The following is a 24,586-nucleotide window of genomic DNA, read 5'->3' on the forward strand; positions in this document are numbered from 1 at the left end:
CTCTGCAAGGTAAGTGTGACGCTTCTTTCCACCAAGCCAGCATCGTTTGTTGCCACACACATGTAGTTACCTGCATCTTCACCCTGTCATGCACGTTGAATGGCAAAAAAAATGTGACAAGGAAAAAGATCCTTGTGTTTGCATGATGTGCAACTGAAACCAGATAACCATGCGAACAATCAAACTTTTGATCTGCAACTTAGTATTACACAAACCAAGTCTTAGTCTCATGCGTTATCTTACCACTGTGCCATAGATGGCCAGGGAGCCGTTGTCAAGTTGACGGATTCGGTTACTGATCTGGATGTTTATTCCGTTTTTGCTCCACTGGATGGTTGGCAGTGGGTCTCCTCGAACCTCACAGTTCAGGATGGCATTACCGCCCAGAGGTTCGATACGATTGGAGTGAGGGTCCCCATCAATGATGGGAGGCTCTGGAGAACACAGGTGGGAATGAAATCAGAACATTTGGCCAAGCATTATGTATAAATCACTTACATGGGAGTTTGGTTTTACCTTTAACATAGACGAAGCCCAGTGACTTGATGGTTCCTACGTTGTTCTCTGCCACACAGGTGTAGGTGCCGGAGTCGTCTTTGCTCACTCTCTCCATCACCAGCTCACTGTGACCGTTCATATGATCATAGTGAACTACAACAGATAGAAAAACACAGTTAGAAAGGGACAAACCCAAAGAACAAGACCCCTGTTATACATTTAAAAAACACAAAGGAGTTGACTAAAATATTCCTCCAAAATAAACCAGTTTCTCTCTTCATCAATCACACCTGGGACAATGTTGTTGTTGAAGGCCCATGTGATTCTGGGTAGGGGGATGCCACTGACCGCACAGCCCAGCACGAGGCGGTCTCCTTTGTTGAGGGCCACATCTCCAAGCAGCTCAGTGAAGACAGGGTGAGTATGAACCGAAAGCGTCACCGTCCAACTGTCTTGCCCGACTGAATTGGTGGCAGCACACGTATAAGTGCCTGCGTCATCAGGCTGGTGCAGTGAGGGGTGAAGGGAGCAGGAGAGAAGGAGCATTTACAAAAGAAATTTCAAATGCAAGACAAATTCGTTCATAAACAGTCTTTTGGATGGAACTGATACTAAACACAGCTAAGAAAGGTCAAAACCACTACAAACGTCAGCAAACCAGAATACAATTTGGTGTCTGTCAATTTTATTCTTTACCTGGGCGATGTCAATAACCAGCTCCCCAGAGGGCAGGATCGTGTACTCGCCAGTACTTTCACTGATAGGATTACCATCTTTTTCCCAGGAGAGCGTGGGCTGAGGGATGCCTTCTGCAACACACACCAGCTGGGCCTGACTGTTCTCCACCACTGACACCTCCTGCTCTCCACCACGAATGGAGGGAGGAACTGAAGAGATAATGGAGGATGAAAACAAAGTTTAAAGTCATTATGAAATTAACTGCTTTGCTTTGACTTCATTTTTCATGTCACAAATGTCGTGTGATGTGTTGAATCATGTGGTTTAAATTACTGTATGGCCTTAAACCTACTCTGCACAGTGAGGCTCATCTCCAAGCTGACGGTGCCCGCTGCGTTGGCAGCAGTGCAAGTGTATCGTCCAGCATCGCTCGGCTGAATGAAGGCGATGTGCAGGGATCCCGAACTGAGCACCCGCTGGCGTACAGATTCACTCAGCAGCTGACTGTCTTTATGCCACGTGACAGAGGGTGGAGGGGACCCTTCAGCCTGGCACTGCAGCGTCACAGAGGAGTCCACAGGTGCCAGGTATGTCTGAGTTTCTGAGCTAATCACTGGAGGGACTGCAGGTCACATTGAAAACACAAAATATCATGTGGAGTTAATTGATTTACTGACATCATTGGAAAAGATGAATTTAGATGACTGAAGGGAGTAAAGTTGTGACATAACTATTACCTTTCAGGTTAAAGAGAGTATAATCAAGCCAGCTCTGAAGTTGCCAGAGACATGTGATCATTTTGATGTTGCAACACAAAAAATGTATCTCGCCCTGTTTTCAAAAGTAACATTTTTGCAGGGCTACCGTACTAGAATAAATTAGATTGTAAGGTGCATGATATGCCATGACCTGAATGTGTCACCTACCTTGTACTCTGAGTTTGGTCTTGCCCAGCGCTGTGCCTGCAGGGTTTTGAGCCACACATATGTACGTCCCAGCGTCTGACAAAGAGGCCTTGGAGATCTGCAGACTTCCATTAGGGAGTATTGTGAAACTGCCACCTAGCATGAGGCAAGAGACACAATGTCATTGATTATTAATTATGATTACTGACACACACACATAGACAGGTTCATTTACCTGTGGTGGGTATGTTGATGCCCTCCTTCTGCCAGGTAATGGTAGGCCTGGGCGAGCCTGTGGCCCTGCAGGGCAAAGTGATGGGGTTGTTGAGGATCACATCCAGTGTGGGAGGATGGGACTGGATCACTGGGAGCTCTGAGGAGAGGGATGGGAAAAAAAGAGAAGCACAGAAAGATGTCAAGCATAAAATAAGAAGTTATATTTTTATTTGGCTTGTTGGAGTCTACACAGCCTTCAAACAGCGGTGTGTCTATGTGTTTATTGTTTGTCAGGATGTTTTTACCCTGCACTGTGAGCTGCACGTGGCGGTGGGTGGAGCCTGCAGCATTCTTTGCCATGCATGAGTAGCGTCCAGAGTGATTGAGCTCAGCTGAGGTGATCTCTACTGGACCTGAGTGCAAATCAACACACAAATTATACACAAGTCAATATGATTAAAGGTAATTACCAAAGTCCTCACTGACACGTCCATATCCATACTCACAACTGACATTTTTATAAACTCAGAAAGCAGATATAAATCTTGAATTTGATCTTGTCTTATTTGTGGTATTGGAAATTTAATACCATCTAAAATTTTAAATTTTGAGAAGAACAGATGTTATTTGCACAGATATGATTCTGACCTGTTGGCAGGATGCTGTATCCTTGGCCCTGTTTAGGGAGCTTCATGCCATCTTTGTTCCAGTGGATTGTGGGCTCTGGGACGCCAGACGCAGTACAAGCGATGACCACCGGGGACAGTCGGGTCACAACTAGCTCTGTGGGCTCATCTGCAATAGACGGAGGAACTATAGAGGACAGACACAGAACAGTTAGATCATATTGAACTTGACATTAACGGATGAACTGTTTAGAAATAAAGTTTAGTCATTTCATGAAGCAAAATATTTATAACCAGGATGACCATTCTGTAATCAACCAATGAATAACTCACCGTTGACAGTGAGGTTGATGGATCTGGAGTCTTCCCCTGCCTCATTAGAGACCACACACTTGTAGACCGCTGTGTCCTCCACCGTGGGTGCTATAACTACCAGAGAACCTGATGATAATAATCTGGAAATGATTAAAAGAGGTGATGTTAGTATTTGGAAGCAGTTTTCCGATGTATTCTACTGCCTACAAACATATAGGAGATGGATAGGACTATATATTTGTGAAAAATCATCCTACTAATATATGCTCATGTAATATAGAAATGAATTTGAACTAGGTAGAATAAGTACGCTATGAAATGGCGTTAAAGTTCCAGAGATAACATAAGTTCTGAAAATCTTAAAAGTAGGAAAGAGAGGTAGGAAACCTGGATCAACCTGTACATATTCTGGTTCTGGTCAGTATTGATAGTTCGACCATTTTTCGTCCAGCTGACAGTGGGTTTGGGTATGCCGGTGGCCTCACAAGACAGAGTGGTCTGAATGTTCACTATAACCGTCACATTGGTGCGACTGTCAGCGATGGAAGGAGGCACTAAAAGATGAGAAGCGGCGATGATAAGGTAATTTAGTAATAGTGTTTTTTTCCATGACTAACACAGTTGCATGTACATACATATTTATAACCCACCATATACTTGCAGATCCACTCTCTTGCGTTGAGTTCCAGCCTGATTTGTTGCCATACACAGGTAGCGCCCAGTGTCGGTCACCTGAGCTGTGTGGATGTGTAAAGACCCATCCTCTGCAAAAGTGTACCTGCACACCCCATCACAAGCAGAGTTAAATACAGACTGCCTATATGAAATGATATAAAATAATGATAAAACAAGGACATCATGACTGTACGTCATGTGCCTTACCTGCGGTTGTTTCCTCCCAGTACTGCACCGTGTTTCCTCCAGGTGACCCGAGGCGGTGGCACTCCACTCACTATACATTCGAGCACTGCTGGCTGGTCGATGTGCACGGACACTGTCTGGGAGCCTTCCTTGATAGTCGGGGCCACTGAGGGGACACATGTTCAATATTGACAGATATTTGGATGATGAAATCAACTAATTAAGAAGGGAATTATTGAGAGGATATATATATATATGCAGTACAGCAATTGTAGAGTTAAGTTATGTAACTGTACCGTTGACAGTCAGGTTAAACTGTCGTGTGGTGTTTCCAGCAATGTTACTCGCCACGCAGGTGTACTGAGCTCTGTCGCTGAGCTCTGCCATGTTGATCTGTAAGTAGCGACCACCAGACAGAATCCGCACACGAGCGGAGGCCTACACAAAGAAAGGAAAAATCTTTTACAAATATGTGCCAAGTATGATCATAGTATTGTGTTGGTAGTCGACTGCTTGTTTTCTGACCTGCAGCGATAGGCCATCTTTGAGCCAGGTAAGAGTTGGAGGCGGAACAGCATCAGACTTGCACTCCAGAGTCACCTGTCTGTTCTGCAGCACTGACACATCCTGAGGGGTGCTCTCTCCCGCGATGTTAGGGGGAACTGAGAGAGGCATTGAAAAGAAAAAGGTTATAAATTGTTATGTTTATCAATTGAGTGACCATATGACTGAATCTTCCTATTTTGTACTTTTGATATAAGTAAATTTCGTGCAAGGCAGAGATTGTTTCCCCTGAATTATATAGCTTTCACACTGCTAATGTTTGTTACACATCTGTTACCCACCATGCACTCGAACCAGGAACTCCTTGTCATCATCTCCTGCTGGACTGTTTGCTAAGCAGCTGTATCTGCCTGTGTCCTCCAACTGAGTGTGAGAAAGCGGAAAAACAGTGGAAAAATACGCAGACATAATTTAAGCATGCAATGGAAGTATGCGACAATCCCTGGTCACCGACCTGTGCCGAGGCCACACGGAGCACCTCTCCTCCCCGGAGGAGGCGGAGGCTGTCCGTCTGTGGTAGCGGGCGTCCGTCCTTCAACCAGGTTAGAGAGGGTGCAGGGATGCCTGTGGCCTCACACTGGAGCTCCAGGACATTATTAACAACCACAGATACTTCTGCTGGTACACCAGACCCCTCGATGTGTGGAGGGTCTGACAAAGAAAATGTAAACAAAACAAAATGTATTTTCTTATCCTGAAATCGAAAGCTGAAGAATAAGAGCTATAAATCTGCTTTCACTCACTCAGAACTTTCAGGTTGAAGTGACGGCTAGCTTGACCAGCACTGTTGTTAGCCATGCAGGTGTAGTGTCCTGTGTCGTTGACCTGGGTCTGGCCAATCTGTAAGGTGGTATTCAGGTCGAGGAGGACGAGGTGGCGTCCAGGGACGAGAGTCGCTCCGTCTTTGAGCCAGGAAACCGTGGGGGTCGGGGTCCCATCGGCAATACACTGCAGAGTAGCCAGGTTTCCTCTGACTATAGTCACATCCTCTGTGCTCCCTGCTCCGTCCAGACCAGGAGGGACTGAAGAGGGCAAGTTAACAACTCATCAGCTTTTGTTTCTCAGTTTCTCATATCCAAACTACTGCTACATGAACTACACAACACTAAAACACGCAGCTGATTGTTATTTCTTGCTGAAGTAGAAAGTTATCAGACTCACCGTGCACCTGTAGGTTGTAGCGTCTGTTATCGACTCCCGCCCTGTTTGAAGCGACACAGGTGTAGCTTCCACCGTCAGACACCTGGATTCGTGTAATCCTGACAGATTCAAAAGATGCGACGTGTAAATATCACATGAACTGTCAATATCCAACCAGTGGAGAAAAGCTATTTTATTGTTGTAGATAACATTATTGATAAAAAAAAAAAAAAAAAAGGCATTATGGATGAGTGATATTTTATAAAAAAAAACATTCATCTCTAAATGTGAGAATTTTATCCCACTCCTTTTTAAAATGCTTTTATGGTTGTCAAAGTGGGATAATCAACAAAAAAAAGTTACCTATTAGAAATAAATAATTTAAATAAACAAGAATACTAAAATAACATTTACTAATATCTCTTGGTAGAGTTTAAAGCCAAAGGGGTTATCTATATCTCACCCTTAGCTTACATAACAAAGAAGAATGTCACTGACAGCAAAAGTGAGGCAACAATATGATCATCCACTTCATGTGCCCTGTCCACTGACCTACCGAAGCACCTGTCCGGCAGAGAGGAGTCGTATGTGGGAGGAGACCGGCAGAGGCAGGCCATTTCTCAGCCAGTTGAGCTGAGGAAGAGGAGAGCCTGTAGCAACACACTCAATATTGACAGAACTGTCCAGAACTGTGGTGAGCTCCTCGACAGTCTCTCTGTTTCCATCTATCACAGGAGGCACTGGGAGGAAAAACAGAGTAAGGTCACTGATGTGAGAAAAATCCTCTTGTCATCATAAAAAAACAAACCGGTGACTGTTTACACTGGATAATACATGAAGTGTGTATTTGAAAAAGACCCACCATACACGTTGAGATTAAATATCCTGTCCTCCTCTCCTGCAGCGTTGGTGGCCACACAGGTGTACTTGCCACTGTCTGTGGTGTGAGCTCGGGTCAGAGTGAGCGTGCTGCCATCTGGACTGATCCTGAACATAAAGACAGCAGACATCCGTCGTCAAGAATGCACTGCAAGCAACCTTTTTGACAGGCTCTCTTCCATGATGAATCTCATGTAGGTAGTAGGTATCTCATTAATGTTAGACAAATTACCTTCTTTTTTTTTTTCTCGAATAACGTGCTCAGTCCTTTATTTTTTTATAATCAATATACAGTATCTTAAATCAGCTATTAGCGAAATACTTGTGTCTGGACCGGCATACTGTAAGATTTCTGTTTTTCTCAACAGTTTTTTGGTGCCAGGCATTACTGTACCTACCTGAGCCCATTGCCTCCTGAAGTGTTGATTGCTTCCCCATCCTTCAGCCACTGGGTGGTTGGAGTCGGGCTTCCCTGGGCTCGACAGAGCAGCTGGATGCTTTCATTCAGCAGGACTCCCAGCTCACTGGGCATCTCTGATCCAGAGATACTGGGAGGAACTGAAGAGAGAATTACTGGTGTTAGATGCAATTCAGTCAATAACTTTAGAAATTAACATAGAATATAGGATCAACCAGTAAGTTAACAAATTACCATACTGTATAAATTGAAAATAAACATGGATACAAAAGCTGTATGATGAGAACTTGTCAAAATAAGCACGAGCAATGTGTTGCAACAAAATGACTCCCTGTCTAGTATTTTCTCAAAAAGGGTTAGCATTTTTACATAGTGGGTTGAGACTGAAAGACATGCATGTACCTTGTATGGTGAGGTGGTAGCTCTTGCGTGCGTTGCCCTCCACGTTGGAGGCCACACACGTGTACGTGCCGCTGTCAGAAAGCTGCGACCGTGCAATCTGCAGTTTGCTGCCCGCTGAGAAGATGTGCATCTCCAGAGACTGTGAGTTCTCTAAAGGAAATAATGAAGTTCATGTGTTTCTGAAAAATACATTGATACTGGCAAAGCCACTCTTGTGAAATGTTGTCTTTCCTTAACTATGCACACAAGACCTGTTCTTTCTTAATTATATTTTTTAATCCTGTGTAAATTTGTTGAGAAACCACTGCTAATTAGATTGAATGGATCTGTTTGGATGTCTTCAAACAGATGATAAAACTGTCTTTTCTTTGGTTTTTGAGTTAGACAACAAACTTTAAGTGCAGCTCACTCAAACCTGTACATAGGCTTACCTATGGGGCGTCCATTTTTCAGCCACGTGAGACTGGGTGGAGGGATTCCAGTAGCATCGCAGGCAAAAGTGACTGGGTTACTGATGGTTTCCACAACACTCCCCTCTGCTGGGCCATCGATACTGGGAGGTACTGCAGAGAGAGAGAGAGAGAGAGTGATATCTCCATGATATTGTCCTGCGAGCATTAATTATTGTTTAAACTTTGTGCATTGTAAGTATCTCATAAATTAACATTTAGAATATCCTACCATAGATGTTTAAGTGGAAGTTCTTGTCCACTTGTCCAGCGACATTGGTGGCCATGCAAACATATTGTCCTGTATCAGATACCTGAAGAAGAGACATAGATGCAAAAAACCTGATGCAAACAAAAACATTACAAACAATATGTCCTATCCCATTGCCACTAAATAATCTGTTGCCTGCAGCTACTAGGGATTTTTTTTAATTTTTTTTTTTTATCTTTGCAAGGGGATGTAATATATTCTTTTAATTCATTTGAGCAGTGGCAAATATTATTGCAAAGGACCCAGAGGACTCTCACAAAAACTTCAATCAAAAGACATAAAGAACAAAAAAAACACTTGATGACTGAAAACTTACAGAGAACAAGGAACAGATGACATGGTGTCCGTTCATCTCTCACCTCTGAGCCTTTGATCTCAAGGATCTGTCCGTCTGCTAGAAAGTGCAGGTTGGCTGATTCTGTCACCACTCTGCCATTCTTGTACCAGCTGGTGGTGGGAGGAGGAACAGCATTGGACTCACACTCCAGAGTCACAGATTTCCCAACAAGCACATTCACCACCACAGGAGAGTCCCCGCTATTGTCCCGGATACTGGGAGGAACTGCAAGGCAGAGGAGAGAGGAAACATGTTTACTGTCAGTTTATGATGCAAAACAAGGCAACAGTGAAGAATCCAGGGTAGATGTGGACTGACCAAAAACAGTGAGATAGATGTGTTTGTAAGCCTCTCCTGCTGCATTCATGGCCACACAGGTGTACTTCCCTCCATCAGAGAGTTTTGCTTTCAGAATCTGTAAAGTCCGACCACCTGAGGGGACAAATGGAGACACAGACACATTCAGAATCTAATGTGACGTTTGTTCTTTATCTTGACAATTTTTAAAAGCATGCCAATATTTAGGTATTCCAATTATTATTATTATTATTATTATTATTTTAATGTGAGTTTATAGGTGTAGATAACTCATTTCAGTACCTGGCATGATGAGTGCATTGGAGTTGGCCTGAATGGGGCCCCTGTCATTTAGCCAGCTTAGTGTAGGAGGAGGGAAGCCAGTAGCTTCACAAGAGAGAGACACAAAGTTGTTCACCACCACTGTCACGTTCTCAGTACTCATGCCGATAATGGTGGGAGGCACTGAAAGGAATAAGAGAGACAACATTTAATACAGCAAACTGAATTTTTACAGTCATCTACATGACAGAAAATGCAGAGGAAATCTATTCCATCTTTTAGTTTTGCTTGTTTTTCACACATTTAACACTGAAATGCAGTTCAAAATATCCTCCTGTAACTCACCATGGACATTAAGATTAAAGGTTTTTTCTGCACTTCCAGCCACATTGTCAGCCACACACACGTAGCGCCCTGTGTCAGAAACCTGAGCAGTCAACACCTGATGGAGAAAATACTGCATTTAATGGTCAAAAGTACATATTACACCTGTAAGAGATTAAGCAACAGTTTAGCAATCTTGAAATTAGATGTAATGTTCGCAGCTAAGTTAGAAAGGTAAATACTTGAAACATACAATATAAATACATAACATTGTGAAAATTGCACTGGAAAAAAAAATCCAACACTGTAGGTTGCCTTTTTATTAGGTACAGGCTTCTATTTTGTGGAAAGAATATAGACTGAGTGAGTAGATAAATAGGTATGCGAACTATGACATGAGTGTGCCTCAAACAAATGTTATATCTTAATATCAATCATACAATTTACCTCAAAATTACTACTTCCTAATTTGTCATATTTTCTGTCCCTGTTTGAATTATGTTTATTCTACCTGCAGCTGCAAGCTTTGAGGTTTCTGGATGATGGTATGTTGGATTAAATCAACCTAGAATTTGGTTTTAATGCACATTTAATGTTGTAGCCTCTGGTAATGTGCTTGTGTTTCCTGGTCATTACCTGAAGTGCTCGCCCATTGGACAGAATTCTATGTGGACCGTTAGAGCTGATTGGCTGGTTGTCCTTAAACCAGGTGATCTTGGGGGCGGGGTTTCCATCCACCTGACAGTCTAGTTGAGTAGTTTTGTTGACCAGGACTGTGACTTCATCAGGCAAGTCGCTGTCAGCTCCCCGTATGGTCGGAGGTACTGGTGCAGGACAGATATGCGCCATGAATAGTGTTTTTTATTTTAAAATGACTTTCTCCCAGCTCTGTTAAACTGACTGATATTTATACCACACTCACATAACACTCTAACATCATACTGGATGGAGTCCTCTCCTGCTTCGTTGACAGCTACACATGTGTACCTGCCTGAGTCATCAACCTGGGCCCTGGGAATCTGTAACACTCTCCCACCTGAGAATAAAACAGTGTAAGACTGGTACGAATTGATTCTCTGTCTGTTTTCGTCTTTTTCTTACTGTTTTCTTTTTGTGTCTCACCTGGCAGGATCAGAACTTTGTCATTAGAGGTTAGCAGGTGTCCATCTTTGTACCACGTGAGTGTCGGAGGGGGGACGGCGTTGGTTTCACAGTACAGAGAGATAGGATTGTTAAGTATCACATCTCGAGCATCACCTCCGAAGCCTGGAGGAGATGTGGAATCACCGACTCCACCAGGCCTGTTGAAATTAGGTGGAACTGAAGAGAGGGGAAAAAAATATAAAAAAGATTTAGCCTTACTTTGAGCATTTTTGTAACTTTATTTCATGATGAGGTCAGAAACAAGATCAAGTGTATGGTATGTTTCTTGCATTTATCTCAAAGGATGTTGTGTCTGTAGTTATTAACAATAGTCTCAGTTAACACATCAGTCAACCCAGTTCACCTTGTATATTTACATCAAAGTCCTTCTCATCCTCTCCAGCTATATTAGTGGCTACACAGGTGTAGCGGCCAGTGTCTGACACCTGAGCATGCTTGATCTGAACAATGCGACCATTAGCTGTGATGGACACATGGTCATCCGTCCGCAGGATCTGTGGAGAAGATGCACAAGAGATAAACCTTTTTAAAAACTTTGTGTGAATAAAATATGTTACAGATATCAAGTATACTGAGCTGCTACCTGTCCATCCTTATACCACAGCAGAGCTGGGGTAGGAAAGGCCTGAGCTATGCACTCCAGCGTCAGGGTGCTGTTGACTTTGATCTTGACCTCTTTAGGGACCAGTCCTTCTCCAGGGATACCATTCTTATTGATCTGTGGAGGAACTGGGGTCGAAAAACAGACTTAGAGTTAACACAGAGACATATTTATGTATGTTTTTCTTCGCATACTGTTTCAAGAATTTACAGATTGTTAAAAACTGGATCACTGCTAATTATCATCTGTGATTTTAGCTTTTATTTTCTTGTAAAGAAAGGCATAGCATGTTTTCAAAGATGTAAGAATCTCACCATAAACCTTGACCTCGTAGTGCTTCAGTGTCTCTCCAGCCTCATTAGTGGCCACACAGGTGTACCTCCCAGCATCCTCTTCTTTAGCATTGAGAATCTGCAGCGTTCTCCCACCTGTAAAAGCAAAGGTCAGAAATGTACCACTCTATTCTGATGTCATCTTTATAGTCTCTTGTCTGCAAAAGTGCTCTCAAACCTGGAAGCACCCGGACATTACGACTGGATTCAAATCGAGAGCCATCCTTGAGCCACGTGATCAGAGCAGGAGGGTAAGACTGAACTTCACACACCAGTGAGGTGGGGCTGCTCAGGGTGACCGTAACCTCTTCTGCGGACATGTCAGGGCCTGATCCCGCAATGGTGGGAGAAACTGGACAAAAAGAGGACACAAACCAATCAAATTAAGAACACGCCTGTATTCCAGCTCAAACCACATGATTTAATTATGAAACATTCTTAAATCGATTAAAAAGAGCCGACTTTGTACCCAGGACATTGAGGTTAAAATGCCTGCTGCGGTCTCCTGCGCTGTTCGTTGCCAGGCAGCTGTACCTGCCGGTGTCTGCAACCTGGGCCTCAGAGATTTGGAGAAAGCGGCCGTGAGACAAAACTTGGTGGCGCCCGTCAGGCACCAACAGCTGTCCATCCTTCAGCCATTTAATCTCTGGTACAGGATTGCCTGAGAATTTAATAAAAGGAAGTTAACTGCATTGTAAAGTGTAGAGATTATCTTTACTGTAACCGACATTAAGGATTGATCAAGGCATTTTTCATTAGCAGATTATGTCATTTACCAGATGCCTCACAGGTGAGAGTGATGTTGTGTTTCTCCTTCACTTTAGTATCCATCACAGTTCCCTCCTCCACAATGCTTGACGGAACTGTCAATCAAATCAGTTAAATGGTTCTCACTGTTCAAGTTGAACCTAAAAACAAACGTCTTAATAATACAACATTTTTTAATCTGTGCAGTGACTTTAATCTGAAGATTTTCAAACAGTATTAAGTCATAAAATGAAATTCTATTACATGTGTACTGTGTCATTACCGAGAATGTCGAGGTCAAAGTTCTTCCTCTCCTCTCCAGCGCTGTTAGAAACAATACAAGTGTACCTCCCAGCATCCTCCACTGCTGCGTGCATTAGACGCAGGCTGCGCCCTCCTTGAGGTTGAACAGATCAATTATTATCATTTATCTATTGCCACAATGGAATGTTTTTAAAGGCTAGGTCGGCAAAAACCTGTCAATTTTCCAGAAAACACAAACAACATCAAGAACAACATTTCAAGTCTGGTGAAAGTACATCACACCTCTTAGAACACCGGGATTAATTAACACAAAGAATTCAAATCTTTTGGCTCGCAGCTGTTAAAACATTTATAAACCACGTTAATAAGGTTTAAGATTAATAGCATCTGTTGAAAAACAGTTTTGACTCAGGAGAAAACCTCCCAAGAAAACAACTGAAAAACACTGAGACAATGTCTACTGCATTATTAATGTGAGCCTTTGGTGACAGTAATGTCATACATACCTTATTTTGTCAAGTTTTTCTGAAATAATAACATTTGTTTGGGTCCCAAATAATGATACATGGTTCTTTTAGTTCTGAAAAGGCAATTTAGGGAGCATAAATCATCTTATTACTGGTGATGAATTGCAACTCCTTTTGCAACTGGGCTGGGGGGCAAAATAGCTCAAATTGCTCCTCTGACTATCATTCATACTCTTGTTGTCTTCCTTCAATTGAGTCTGCAGCTCTTTGAGAAAACATTTACAAAGATCTTTAAGAGATATCTTAGATGACATACAACTATTGAATAATATTCAATTAGCAACAACTTCTTCAAAACATCAGAGAAAGCCAAAGAGGAACTGACCTGAGAGGACGCGCACTGAACTTGTTGCTTTAATTGGTCGACCATCCTTCAGCCAGGAGATGGCAGGAAGAGGGATGCCAGAAGCTTCGCAGCTCAGAGCAACCGGGTTCTTCACTACCACACTCACATTTTCTGGAAACTGTACCTGACCAATTATAGTCGGGGGGACTGAACAAGGAATGAGAAAAAGAGACAGAAAGATTATTTAACACTCCAAAACTAACGATCGATGATTTCAACAATAACAAACAACTAAAAACAATCACTAACTCATACCATGTACACTGATGTCATGCTTGCTGTCGGCCTGTCCTGCCACATTAACAGCGATGCAGGTGTAGCGTCCCGTGTCTGACACCTTAGCATCTTTGATCTGCAACAGCCTCCCCTCATTCAGCACCTTAGCACCATGCTGGCCTGTGATGGGCCGTCCATCTTTCAGCCATGTGACCGCAGGTCGTGGCACGCCCTCCGCAGCACACTGCAGGGTCACATCACCTCCCTTTGTCATAGTAATGTCCTCTGTGTCGCCTTCAGTGCGTCTGATGGAAGGGCGGACTGAAGGGCGAAGAAGTGGGTGAGTTGTTTGTCATTCAAGAGATGTACAGCCACATTGTGTAAAAATATATACTGTAAATGTATCTTCATTATTTCATACGGTATGACTTCTAACTGCCGGTCACAATAAGAGGATCCAGGTATTTGCATGATGTTTTAGTCATTTTTACTAAAAATGTAATGCTTCTCTTGGCTTTTCCGTTTAAAGTCTCCAGTGCTCTCGCCTTTTTCTGGACTGTTGCTTTATCTTTTACTGTCTTCCTCACATTTATGTACTATCCATGTAAAACAAATCACTTTCTGAGCAGGAGAGGAGTCCCTTTGTATTAAAAGCATTATGTTGGTGATTTAACCAACAGTAAATTCCTCTGACAGTGTAGTTCTCAGCCTGTTTGCTTTACTTTCCAGGAATAGAAGACAAAACAGCAACTGGAAACACTTGTATGAGTAGATGATTTGGTTGTGTGTACGTACCGTAAACCTGCAGGCTGTACTCCTTGGAGGTGGTTCCAGCTGCACTCGAGGCTGTGCAGGTGTAAGAGGCTGTATCTGTCTTCTCAGCGCTGGAGATCTGCATTTGACGACCTCCTGACAAAATCCTGAGCCGCTGGTCCGACTTCAGCTCAGAACCTGGAACGTGCACAAAATATTGGTTAGGTAAAGTTTTCAGCGATGCCACCCACACAGTTTCTTTTGCCCTTGTTTTCACCCTGTATCCCCATGTCTAAACACACACATACACTCACCATCCTTCCTCCAAGTAAGGCTGGGGGGCGGTATGCCGCTGGACTCACACACCAGAGTGATGACACTTCCTTCAATCACGGTCAGAGCAGACACCTCCTCTGAGCCACGGATACTGGGAGAAACTGTAATAGCAACAGGAGACCAAAGGGAGGCGCTTGTATCACATTCAAAAAACATTGTACATTTTCAGTGGGTTATCATAAGAGTGAAGAAGATGAATGCTGATGGGCTGCTGCAGCAAAAACGCTCCTGAGACTGTCTGTTTATTAAAATCTAAAATAAGAATGAAAACTAAATAGGCCCAGCTTCCCCAGACAAAAGCTGTTTATATACATTTTTTCCACATTGACCCTGTTAAAGAAAGAGTGGATGTAAAACTAAATGTGACTTCAGATCAACAACACTGATTTCAGGTCAGGACAAACACAGGAAACTATGACCTTTTGAGAGTTGGCTCGGCTTTAATAGTCCGCATACAACTTGGAACTAAAAATCCACCGCACGTTTAAATGTTTTCAAAAAAGAACTTCTTTTTATTAACAGAATGACATACAAAAAAATTACAGCTATAAATTAAGATAAAACTCACCCCAGACATTGAGGTTGTAGTTCTTCTCTGTTTTGCCAGCTACATTGGTGGCTTCACAGGTGTACCTGCCTGAATCCTGCACCTGGGCACGAGTGACCTACCAAACACATTCACGGATAGATAACTGAATTTTGGTTAACAGAGCCAACAAATTATAATTGATCGTAGGTATATTAGATGGTAGATAATTTCTGACAAGCTGTACCTTAAGCAGACTGCCATCCACCGAGACAGTCCGACCAGGTTTCCTAAAGAGCGGGCGGCCATCTTTGCGCCAGGAGAGGGTAGGTGGAGGGATTGCGTCGCTCTGACACTGCAGCTCCACCGGACGACCGAGCATCACTGTAGCATTCACCTCTTCGCCTTTGATGTTTGGTGGCACTGTGGCAAATATGAAAATGTTTCGATAACAGCGAATACTTTCTGGGAGAAAATCATCAACAACGTAAATACTGTGAACAAATTAAATCTGATTCTAAGTGGGTATTTTGATGCTCTTTAACACTAATGGTCAGTTTATGTGAAAGTTATCCTGCATGCTATGATGTAAACTGTTCAGATTACCTCATGAGTGAACAGAATAATTGCTTCCTGAGATACACAAGCTGTGTCTAAATTGGGCATCTGGTGCTCTTTAAGTATTAATTGAGCTCGGACTATGACAGCACCATTAAACGAGTCGCAAAAATGTTCATAACTTAATGAATGAGTGAATGAAACTTATTATCCATGGAAATTGCTAACACGCACTGAGATGCATAAGATAGATAGATAGTTACTTTATTAATCCCCAAGGGGAAATTCTTTCGCTACAGCAGCATTTATAGATACAGGAAGGAAATAAAATAACAGTAAAAAATATTAAATATAAAAATGCACAGTATATACAATAAAATAGAATAAAATAAAATATAATAATTAAATTAAAACTAACTAAACAATAGTGCAAAGTTTTTTTTAAAATATTTAAACAACCAAGCAAAACAGACAACAAACAACGTTGTTATTGTTGTGTGATGGATTTTGCCATAGGTGAGTTATTGTATATTATTGTATAACTACTGATAACTACCGATTTAAAAAAAAGAAAAGAACTTTCTTCAACCAAAGATGGGTGTTGATGCCTTTTCTCACAATCTGAATCAGTGCTGGACATGACGTGCATTTGGCACTGAACATTTGTGGGACTGAAGTTCACACCTATTAACCTAAAACAGGCAAACCATGGGAAACAATAAACGGACAACTTTGGAGCAACAATTTAGGAAATCTCCACTTTGTGAATGACGACATCTAATTTCTAAAAGCAGACAGCAATCCTTAAATACATTATCTAGTTCAAGTGGCATTTTGCTTAAACTTCTGTTCATCAGCTTTTCATGTGACAATTTCCCTTTTTTGGTGCATCAGGCCCGGTTTACAAAATTACAGCAGACCAATTTCCCGTGCATTATGGTTAGTGGACAGACAGAGCCTGAGTCATCAGGGAAGGACAGAAACTGGCCCTCAGCTCTGCGTTTGTCCAGGAACACAGGAAGCTGCTGAAGAATGGTAGCAATTACCACAACAAATCTGCCTTCATTTCTGTGGACAAGCTCTTTTTGATCTCTCTGAGGAAACACACGTCATGTGGATGTTTGTATTCTGCATGCATATGTTCAAAAAGCCACATAAGCACAGCCTTTTCAATTCCGTATATGTAAACTACGTGTCTCCTGTTAACCTTAGTGACATTAGCTTTGTTTGTACCGGTACAACAACTGGTTTGCCATCAAGCTCAGCTCTATGTAGAAAACTGACAAGGTTTATTGAAATGCTAAACTCAGTCAAACCATACTTCCTCTACACGCAGATGTTTCGCTCAGGGCTTTTGTCAGATAATGTTTCGCTATTTTAATTCATGTTTCGTTCTAAATCTGGTGGTCTGCTGAAAGATATACTACAGTCGGACATAATCATTAGCTAGTAAAACAAAGAGGAGAGGAAGGAAAAGACATTAGAAGCAAGAACATGAAGTTTTTGTCCTAAGGATAAGAATCACTGCCTGCCAACCACATGCAAAATTAGATATTCTATAATAGTTTTTAATACCAAAGTCAAGCTCAGTTCAAAGAATTCATATAATAATAATAATAATACTTTTCATCAAGGGTCTGACATCATTGCACGATAGAGCAGCATTTTTTTAAAGTCTGGGTCATGATGCTAATAAAAGCTATGTCATTGTTGGCTTAAAAAAAGGCTGCATCTGTTATCCAAAAGTAAACAAAAAGGAAAAGTAGGATTTAAACCTGCTATTATACACTTACTCTGTGTAATACTTAGATTAACACTAGACAAATTCGTATTGTCTTTGATGCTGTCAATAGTTTATGTATATACATTCTTTACACATAATCCAAACTCCTTCATTGTTTTATTATACTTATATGGTCAAATACTGATAATTGTGGCTTTAACGTAGTGGAAATAAAAGCCTGCCAACATGAGTAAGAGATTCAGTTTTGCTAAAAATACACAAATAAACTCTGATGGCCTATTTTTTTTTTTTTTACAATGTATGTATTATTTATGCACAGTATGGTTCCTTATGTGCAGTACATGTCTGGAACAACTGAAATAGTTACGTTCTCACCATAAACCCTCAAGTCGTACTCTCTTTGTTGTTCTCCTCCAGCGTTGATGGCCACACAGGTGTATCTGCCAGTGTCACTAACCTGTGCGCTGTTCAGAGACAACACTCTGCCACCAGACAACACCTGAGAGGGAGACAGACACAGATCAGAGACCAGATCTGAGCTCTGCACACATAAATACACACAACACACAGGGATCCAAACACATGTTCCAAACACCAGCAGGAATTTAAATGTTCAACATATCACAGGCTGACGTAAATAACATGTTTGTATCTATAATCTTGTTTTTGGTCTTATGTACATCAAAGCAAAAATATCTCACAACTTAATTTAAAAATAAATTGAGTAGTTTATTTAATGACTTCATGGGTACCTGTATTCCATGTGAAACACTTGCCACAGGGCTGCCATCTTTAAGCCATGTGAGACTGGGCAGAGGAACACCAGTCGCCTCACACTCCAGCCTGGCAGCTTCATTCACCACAACTGTTGCTGTACCACCTCGGCTGGAGATGACTGGAGGCACTGTGTGGCACAAGAATAAAAATCAAGAATAATTTCATGAGGGCATGGTATCAGTCAGACAAAGTGGAATTTTATAATGCTGGTAGAGATGTTAGAAGCTGGATGAGGTGGATAAAGGAAGCATATTTTTTTTACTGTGTGTCATTGACTCATCTCTTGATTATATGGAAGTACTGTTGGGGTGTCTAGTTATCCTACAGGATATACACATAGCATTAGTGAACGTCTGTTTAATGACATAAAAAAGAGTCACCCACCAAACACCTGCAGGCTGTGAGATATCTCAGCAACTCCAGCCAGGTTGAAAGCTACACATCTGTATATTCCAGCATCAGACAGTTGTGCCCGTTCGATTTCCAGCACCTGGCCACGCTTCAGCATCGTCACACCAGCCGCACTGGTCAGAGGACGGCCATCTTTGTACCAAGTGATAGCTGAGGCACAAAGATAAAAGGCAAAAAAATAAAAGCATTAAAATGAACTTTAAAAACATCAGAAAAGAAAGTCAAAATAATCACAATTTAAACAAGTTTAAATTAAATAAAAATAAAGATAATGGCCAATAAAGGAAAAAAAAAAAGGTTGTAGTGCAGTTATAGTGAAGAAACAACACCAAGGAGTTTTTTTGTTTTGTTTGTTTGTTTTTTTTTTTACCTTTTTCTAAAGTAATTCGGAGCTTTTTACCAGATATCTGATGTGTAGAAACAAAAATCTGCGGTTTGTTTCAACCCTCAGGAGAGTAAACCCACCATTCCTAAGTTCTAGTTTAGTTCTTCTGAAATAAACAATAATATTTACTCTTTGTCTTTGATACACAACAGGGATTTGAGACACTCACATCTGTAACCTTTTTAGAAGTATTTGCCTGGACAACTTTTTCTTCTACATACATACTGTCTGATTTAGTAAATATAATGGCACAAAGACACAGAAATCAAAATTATTTTTCCATCTAATTAGCCTTTATTAATCCATGTAAAGAAAATAAAAAAGACAGCAAAAAACAACATGTGTTTTTGTCACTAAAATAGCTTATCTGTACTGAACTTGTACACTGCACAGATCATGTAACTACAAAGACAGGGAGTGGAAAGAAAGAGAAGCTGCCTGTAGGGAGTCATCTGAGATCAATTTTCTGCTCTTCCTTTAATGGTTACAGATAAGGAAAACTCAACGGTCAGAGGAAACTACGCCCGGCAGGCTATGAATGATCGCAGCAGGGCTGGGGAGGAAGTTTGTGAGCCGTCTTACCAGGTAATGGACTCCCTGTGGCCTTGCACTCAAGCTCAGTGGGAAAGCCTGACAGGATGGTCTGATTGATGATCTCTCCAGAGTAGAGGATGCTGGGAGGCTCTGAGGGACACACACAGTATTACACACAGGAACAACAATTTCTTAGAAGATATTCTCACGTCTCCACCCAGTCTCTTGATAATAGAGGGAAAAGAGAAGGAGAATGCATGACAGAAACCAGGAGATGAGGGAGACAAGGGACACAAAAACATGCACGGAAAAGGCTTTGTATATCTGTAAGTTACCATGGACACTGAGTCGTATGTGCTGCTGAGCTTCACCAGCTGCGTTAGTGGCCAGGCAGGTGTATCTCCCAGAATCCTCCAGCCTTGCCTCTGTGATCTTTAATGTTCTGCCTGCTGAATCCAGCTGTGGTAAATAAGAGAACAGACACACCGAAGACACAAAGAATTCAGACTGGTAATTACTTTGCTTGTTTAAATGGGAGCATAAAAGAAGATGTGCATACTTCAGTGACATGTCAACTTATTAATAAATTAAAAGTCAGTCTATTGGGGAACCGACCTTAATGTGTTCCTTTGTCGTGTCAACAGGTCGGCCATCTTTCAGCCAGGTGATACTGGGAAGGGGGATGCCACTGGAGATGCACTCCAGACTGGTGGGCTTGTGGAGAACCACTGAACGTTCAGCAGGCCCGGTGGTACGGATGGATGGAGGAACTGGAGAGGTGCAAAAGGTAAAAATACTTCACAACTACAAATGAGGGAAAAAAAAGGAAATTACAAAAAAGACAAGAGATAGATATGTACCCAAAGAGGGAGCTTTGCTGCAGCTTGCACTAACATACGGCAAATTACATTTAGAGCACGTCCAAAACTATTGATTGATTGATTTTGCTTCCGAGCATTTCGATTATTTTTACCTTGGACAACCACATTGAAGTCCCTCTCATGGTCTCCTGCCTCGTTGGTGGCCACACACTGAAAACGAGCTGTGTCAGAAACCTGAGCGCGGGAAACAACCAGACGTCGCCCGCTGGCTGCAACTCGCAACCCTTCACCCTGTCTGACTGGCTTTCCATCCTTATACCACCTGGAAAGGAAAATGTAACACTGTGACTTTGTGTGTGCACACACACGTTTGTTTATATTTGTTTATGTGGACGCATTAGACGGAGGTCTTACGTGATGACAGGTGCCGGTGTTCCAGTGGCGTGACACTCTAGCTCCAGAGGGCTGTTGATTATAACAGTGCTGTCTGTCACATCGTCAGCCCCATCAATGAAAGGAGGAACTAGGAGTAAAAAAAAAAAAAAATATCTCTGAAAAGTTGAAGTCATATTACAAAGTACTGGATTGACTAAACGGTGTCATGGCAAAATCCTCTGAGAGGAGCCTCTGTGAAACTGGATATGTAAAGCTACAGCGCTGCGGCATGTGTTTGTTTCCCATGTGGAATGCAAACATGCTGCAGATAGCAGCAGCTCCGGAAGAAAAAAAACAAAACAGCACCAGTCCATGATAAATGAGTTGTTGTGGCCGAGTGGTTAAGGCGATGGACTAGAAATCCATTGGGGTCTCCCACGGCGGGTTTGAATCCTGCTGACAATGGCACACTGTTTTTCCAGCTGTCAGACTTTTCACAGACAGATGAAACATGACTGCTGAGTTTGTTAGACAATCAAATATGCTTCCTGTGTACAACGTGTTTGAAGCAGTACTGTTCAAATGAAGACGAAGTCTGACAATTCTGCATGTTTCATGCCCAGAAGAAAGCACCGTTACACTAAATGAGAGTACTTAAAGATAGTTCCTTTTCTCTCCGATGTGTTTTTACTTGGCTGAAACAAATGTCTGGCTTTGATTACCTTTAAACTTGATGTCGTTGTGAGCAATGGTGATAATCTAAATGCTGGACTGATGGTTATATTCTTTTTGAGTCCAAAACAACTAACAAGGTTAACAAAGACCCTAACAAGGTCCTGCAAAGAAAGAACAAAAAGGCTTGAACAAAGAAAGCTTGCTTTCCCGTCAAGTTTTGTTTGGATGTTTCTAACAGTGATATCAGTGCAACAATAAAACAAGGAAACGTGACTGTGTGTATGCGTTCTGCAAATTATGGTCAGCTCAGTAAATGGGTAAACCGAACTATATCCGTATTTTGTGTGTTTCTATACCTAAAACTTTGACGTCGTATTTGACCTCCTTCTCCCCAGCGATGCTCGTCGCCACGCAGATGTAACGTCCCGAGTCTGAGACAGTGGCTGAGAGGATTTCTATTTTCCTCCCCTGCTCCAGCACACGGACACTTTCCCCGTCACGCACGGGCACTCCATCCTTCAGCCAGGTGAGGGAGGGTGGAGGGTGTCCCCCCGCCTCACAATCCAGGATCAGAGGTTTACTGAGGACTACTTTCCTCTCAGTGAGCCCATCATCCCCCCCTGTAATGGTAGGAGGCACTGGGGGAAGAGAGCCATAAAAAAAAAATTGAAAAAAAGAACAGAACAAAACAGTTCAAGATTTGTGGACTTTTCTGATTAACCAACATCTTATTTATATCCAACTGTGTTTTGTCCTCTTCAAGGATCCAGGTATTTCTCTATTAAAGTGTTTGCCAAACATCCACAGCTGCTTGGAATTATTCCTGACTGCTACAAAAGTCTTCATGATTTGTGAGTGAACCCAAATGCTTTGAAGCTCGGATTAAAACAATAATAAGCTTCGGAGTTTAACAACAGACATTAGTGGGGATGCCAACACAGACACAATGGGGGACTAAGTATCAAGATTTTTTTCATTTCCTACGATTTAGTGTCAAAGTGTGCTCCAGATTTTCTAAATCACACGGTTAAGATGAGTTTCTTGTTTTTGTTTCAAGCTGACACAGAACATTAAACACAAAAGCTCGTGTAAACATATCAAATGTTAGACGTCAGGCTCTTACAGTAGACGTCCAGCTCATAGCTCTTCTCAGCGCTCCCGGCCACACTGGTCACCTTGCAGGTGTACTGACCGGCATCAGACGCCTGCGCCCGAGGGATCTTTAGGTAGTGGCCTCGCTCTACGTACTGAGCCTGTCTGTTGGACAGGAGGGCCTCTCCTTTTCTGTACCAGGTGATGGTGGGAAGCGGCACCCCTCGTGCTTCACACTCCAGTGTTACCACCGTGTCCAGCAGTGCTGTCACCTCTGTAGTTGAGTTACCTCCTTTGATGGAGGGGGGCACTAAAACAACAGTAAAGTAAAAACATCTGGCAGCTGTAATTTTAATTCACCTGTATTTGGCCAGGGTACTCGTATACCTACAGAAAAGAGTAGGTCTCGCTTGCAGTAACTTGACTGCTTAGGATTTGCCAAAATACACACTCACCATAGACACTAAGGTTGAAGTCCTTGGACTGTTTTCCAGCAGTATTCGTGACACTACACTGGTAGCGGGCCTGGTCTCCAAGACGGGCACTTTTTATCCTCAGAACCTGACCCCTGTTGGTGACCTCCAGATTGGGATCACCAAGAAACACCAGCCTAGAAAGGAATAAAAGTGAGAAGTAGGAAAGGAATACAGTATTTCCATTTTATTTCTTCAGTTTCAGAGACCACTCACTTCCTGTCTTTGTACCACTGGATTGTGGGAAAGGGCATTCCTTGCACCTTGCACTCCAAAGTGACGTGTTGTTTTAGAACCGCTGAAACATCTCGAGGAGAATCTGACTCTGCAATCGTAGGGGGGACTGTGGCACAGAGGGAGAGAATCACAATATTAGACATCCCATTAAGAATTACAATACAAACACATTTAACATGTTCCCAAATTGGTACACTTATCTTTCACTTCATTGATTAGAGTTGCCATATATCAAGCCACAAATCAAATTTCATTTGAAAAGCACCTTTAGTGCAATTCAGTGTATTTTACATGTGTCTAACCAGCTGATTATAGGACACTTCAAATGTAAACTGTTAAAACCATTTGAGATAGATGCACATGCAAAAGCTTTTGAAAATGTGTATTAATTGAAAAATAACTCAAACTAGATGGTGTAAGTAGAAAATAATAACCGAAAACAAAACGAGAGAATTGGGCATTTTGAAAACAATAATATAATTAAAATAAATGATAAAATTGTGGCAATAAAATAATATGAACACTCAGACATTTATACATCTTTTCTGTAAAGTGTTCTCTCCATTTGGTCATGGTCAGAATTTGTGCTCTAAATCTACTGTAACTAATTTATACATTTGTTGATAGATCAGATCAAAGAGCATTACAATAGTCTGGCCTACTGGATATAAAAGCGTGCATTAGTCTCTGTGTTGCGGTTTACTCACCCAGTACATCCAAGAAGAAGTCTTTTTCTGTGCTGCCTGCGATGTTGATGGCTTTACAGCTGTAGCTGCCTGCATCTGCTGTTTCTGTCTTCAGTAGTCTCAGGGTTCTTCCCATATCGAGAATCTGGACACTGCTACCAGCAACTACCTGTCGATCAACGTAAATAAATAAGTCAAACCCAAAAGCAAGGCTATTTAGAAAAGTTTAGAAAATGCTGTCTGTCTGTAAGACATGGTGATAAGAGGATTGCAGGAAAATTGAAAAACAACTGTGGCCTACAGAGACCAAGATTTACTCAGCTAAGAAATATAATTTACAAAGTGTACAAAACACAAAAAGCATTAAATTGTTCCTCAGGGCCAAAAGCATTCAGAGAGCAGAACGTCTAATTTTGGATTACTCATAATTAGTAGATTAAAGTACATGCTGCGACTTTCCCCTCTGTGCCTGGCAGGAAAAATGAATAAGGCAGCAAGGGGAATGGAGAGCAGGCAACCAACTGGGATGTTACAGCAAATTGTG

At 42.0% G+C, this 24,586-nt stretch overlaps 1 protein-coding gene and 1 non-coding gene across 2 annotated transcripts in view; one reads left to right on the top strand and one right to left on the bottom strand.

Annotated features, from left to right (window-relative positions):
• The window catches only part of hmcn1 (hemicentin 1), a 78,343-nt gene that overhangs the window by 9,022 nt on the left and 44,735 nt on the right, over positions 1–24,586 (bottom strand). The window contains exons 28-86 of the mRNA XM_069718110.1: positions 24,064–24,211; positions 23,336–23,462; positions 23,102–23,256; positions 22,678–22,956; positions 21,911–22,192; positions 20,919–21,027; positions 20,657–20,826; positions 20,299–20,453; positions 20,019–20,142; positions 19,732–19,833; positions 18,738–18,914; positions 18,329–18,480; positions 17,952–18,075; positions 15,522–15,697; positions 15,317–15,413; positions 14,727–14,849; positions 14,455–14,610; positions 13,699–13,980; positions 13,423–13,590; positions 12,590–12,703; positions 12,336–12,422; positions 12,029–12,220; positions 11,738–11,911; positions 11,542–11,655; positions 11,210–11,355; positions 10,970–11,120; positions 10,585–10,782; positions 10,385–10,498; positions 10,099–10,286; positions 9,484–9,580; positions 9,160–9,321; positions 8,878–8,991; positions 8,582–8,784; positions 8,184–8,265; positions 7,934–8,065; positions 7,503–7,652; positions 7,081–7,240; positions 6,666–6,790; positions 6,360–6,543; positions 5,825–5,922; positions 5,407–5,685; positions 5,118–5,314; positions 4,945–5,026; positions 4,625–4,761; positions 4,396–4,537; positions 4,121–4,265; positions 3,889–4,016; positions 3,636–3,792; positions 3,257–3,378; positions 2,946–3,110; positions 2,603–2,710; positions 2,317–2,454; positions 2,103–2,237; positions 1,529–1,798; positions 1,195–1,385; positions 789–1,002; positions 517–651; positions 244–434; positions 2–83 (exon numbers count right to left, since the gene is read on the bottom strand). Of these exons, the coding sequence (XP_069574211.1) occupies positions 2–83; positions 244–434; positions 517–651; positions 789–1,002; positions 1,195–1,385; positions 1,529–1,798; positions 2,103–2,237; positions 2,317–2,454; positions 2,603–2,710; positions 2,946–3,110; positions 3,257–3,378; positions 3,636–3,792; positions 3,889–4,016; positions 4,121–4,265; positions 4,396–4,537; positions 4,625–4,761; positions 4,945–5,026; positions 5,118–5,314; positions 5,407–5,685; positions 5,825–5,922; positions 6,360–6,543; positions 6,666–6,790; positions 7,081–7,240; positions 7,503–7,652; positions 7,934–8,065; positions 8,184–8,265; positions 8,582–8,784; positions 8,878–8,991; positions 9,160–9,321; positions 9,484–9,580; positions 10,099–10,286; positions 10,385–10,498; positions 10,585–10,782; positions 10,970–11,120; positions 11,210–11,355; positions 11,542–11,655; positions 11,738–11,911; positions 12,029–12,220; positions 12,336–12,422; positions 12,590–12,703; positions 13,423–13,590; positions 13,699–13,980; positions 14,455–14,610; positions 14,727–14,849; positions 15,317–15,413; positions 15,522–15,697; positions 17,952–18,075; positions 18,329–18,480; positions 18,738–18,914; positions 19,732–19,833; positions 20,019–20,142; positions 20,299–20,453; positions 20,657–20,826; positions 20,919–21,027; positions 21,911–22,192; positions 22,678–22,956; positions 23,102–23,256; positions 23,336–23,462; positions 24,064–24,211 (9,109 nt within the window). The remainder of the gene's footprint in view (position 1; positions 84–243; positions 435–516; positions 652–788; positions 1,003–1,194; positions 1,386–1,528; positions 1,799–2,102; positions 2,238–2,316; positions 2,455–2,602; positions 2,711–2,945; positions 3,111–3,256; positions 3,379–3,635; positions 3,793–3,888; positions 4,017–4,120; positions 4,266–4,395; positions 4,538–4,624; positions 4,762–4,944; positions 5,027–5,117; positions 5,315–5,406; positions 5,686–5,824; positions 5,923–6,359; positions 6,544–6,665; positions 6,791–7,080; positions 7,241–7,502; positions 7,653–7,933; positions 8,066–8,183; positions 8,266–8,581; positions 8,785–8,877; positions 8,992–9,159; positions 9,322–9,483; positions 9,581–10,098; positions 10,287–10,384; positions 10,499–10,584; positions 10,783–10,969; positions 11,121–11,209; positions 11,356–11,541; positions 11,656–11,737; positions 11,912–12,028; positions 12,221–12,335; positions 12,423–12,589; positions 12,704–13,422; positions 13,591–13,698; positions 13,981–14,454; positions 14,611–14,726; positions 14,850–15,316; positions 15,414–15,521; positions 15,698–17,951; positions 18,076–18,328; positions 18,481–18,737; positions 18,915–19,731; positions 19,834–20,018; positions 20,143–20,298; positions 20,454–20,656; positions 20,827–20,918; positions 21,028–21,910; positions 22,193–22,677; positions 22,957–23,101; positions 23,257–23,335; positions 23,463–24,063; positions 24,212–24,586) is intronic.
• trnas-aga (transfer RNA serine (anticodon AGA)) lies at positions 21,263–21,344 on the top strand. The gene has a single exon. It is a non-coding gene; the product is annotated as a tRNA-Ser (tRNA).

The sequence above is a fragment of the Brachyistius frenatus genome, unplaced genomic scaffold (assembly GCF_029030835.1).
Source record: "Brachyistius frenatus isolate BFR_SWC_R1_liver_20210118 unplaced genomic scaffold, ASM2903083v1 Contig_186, whole genome shotgun sequence".
NCBI lineage: Eukaryota > Metazoa > Chordata > Actinopteri > Embiotocidae > Brachyistius > Brachyistius frenatus.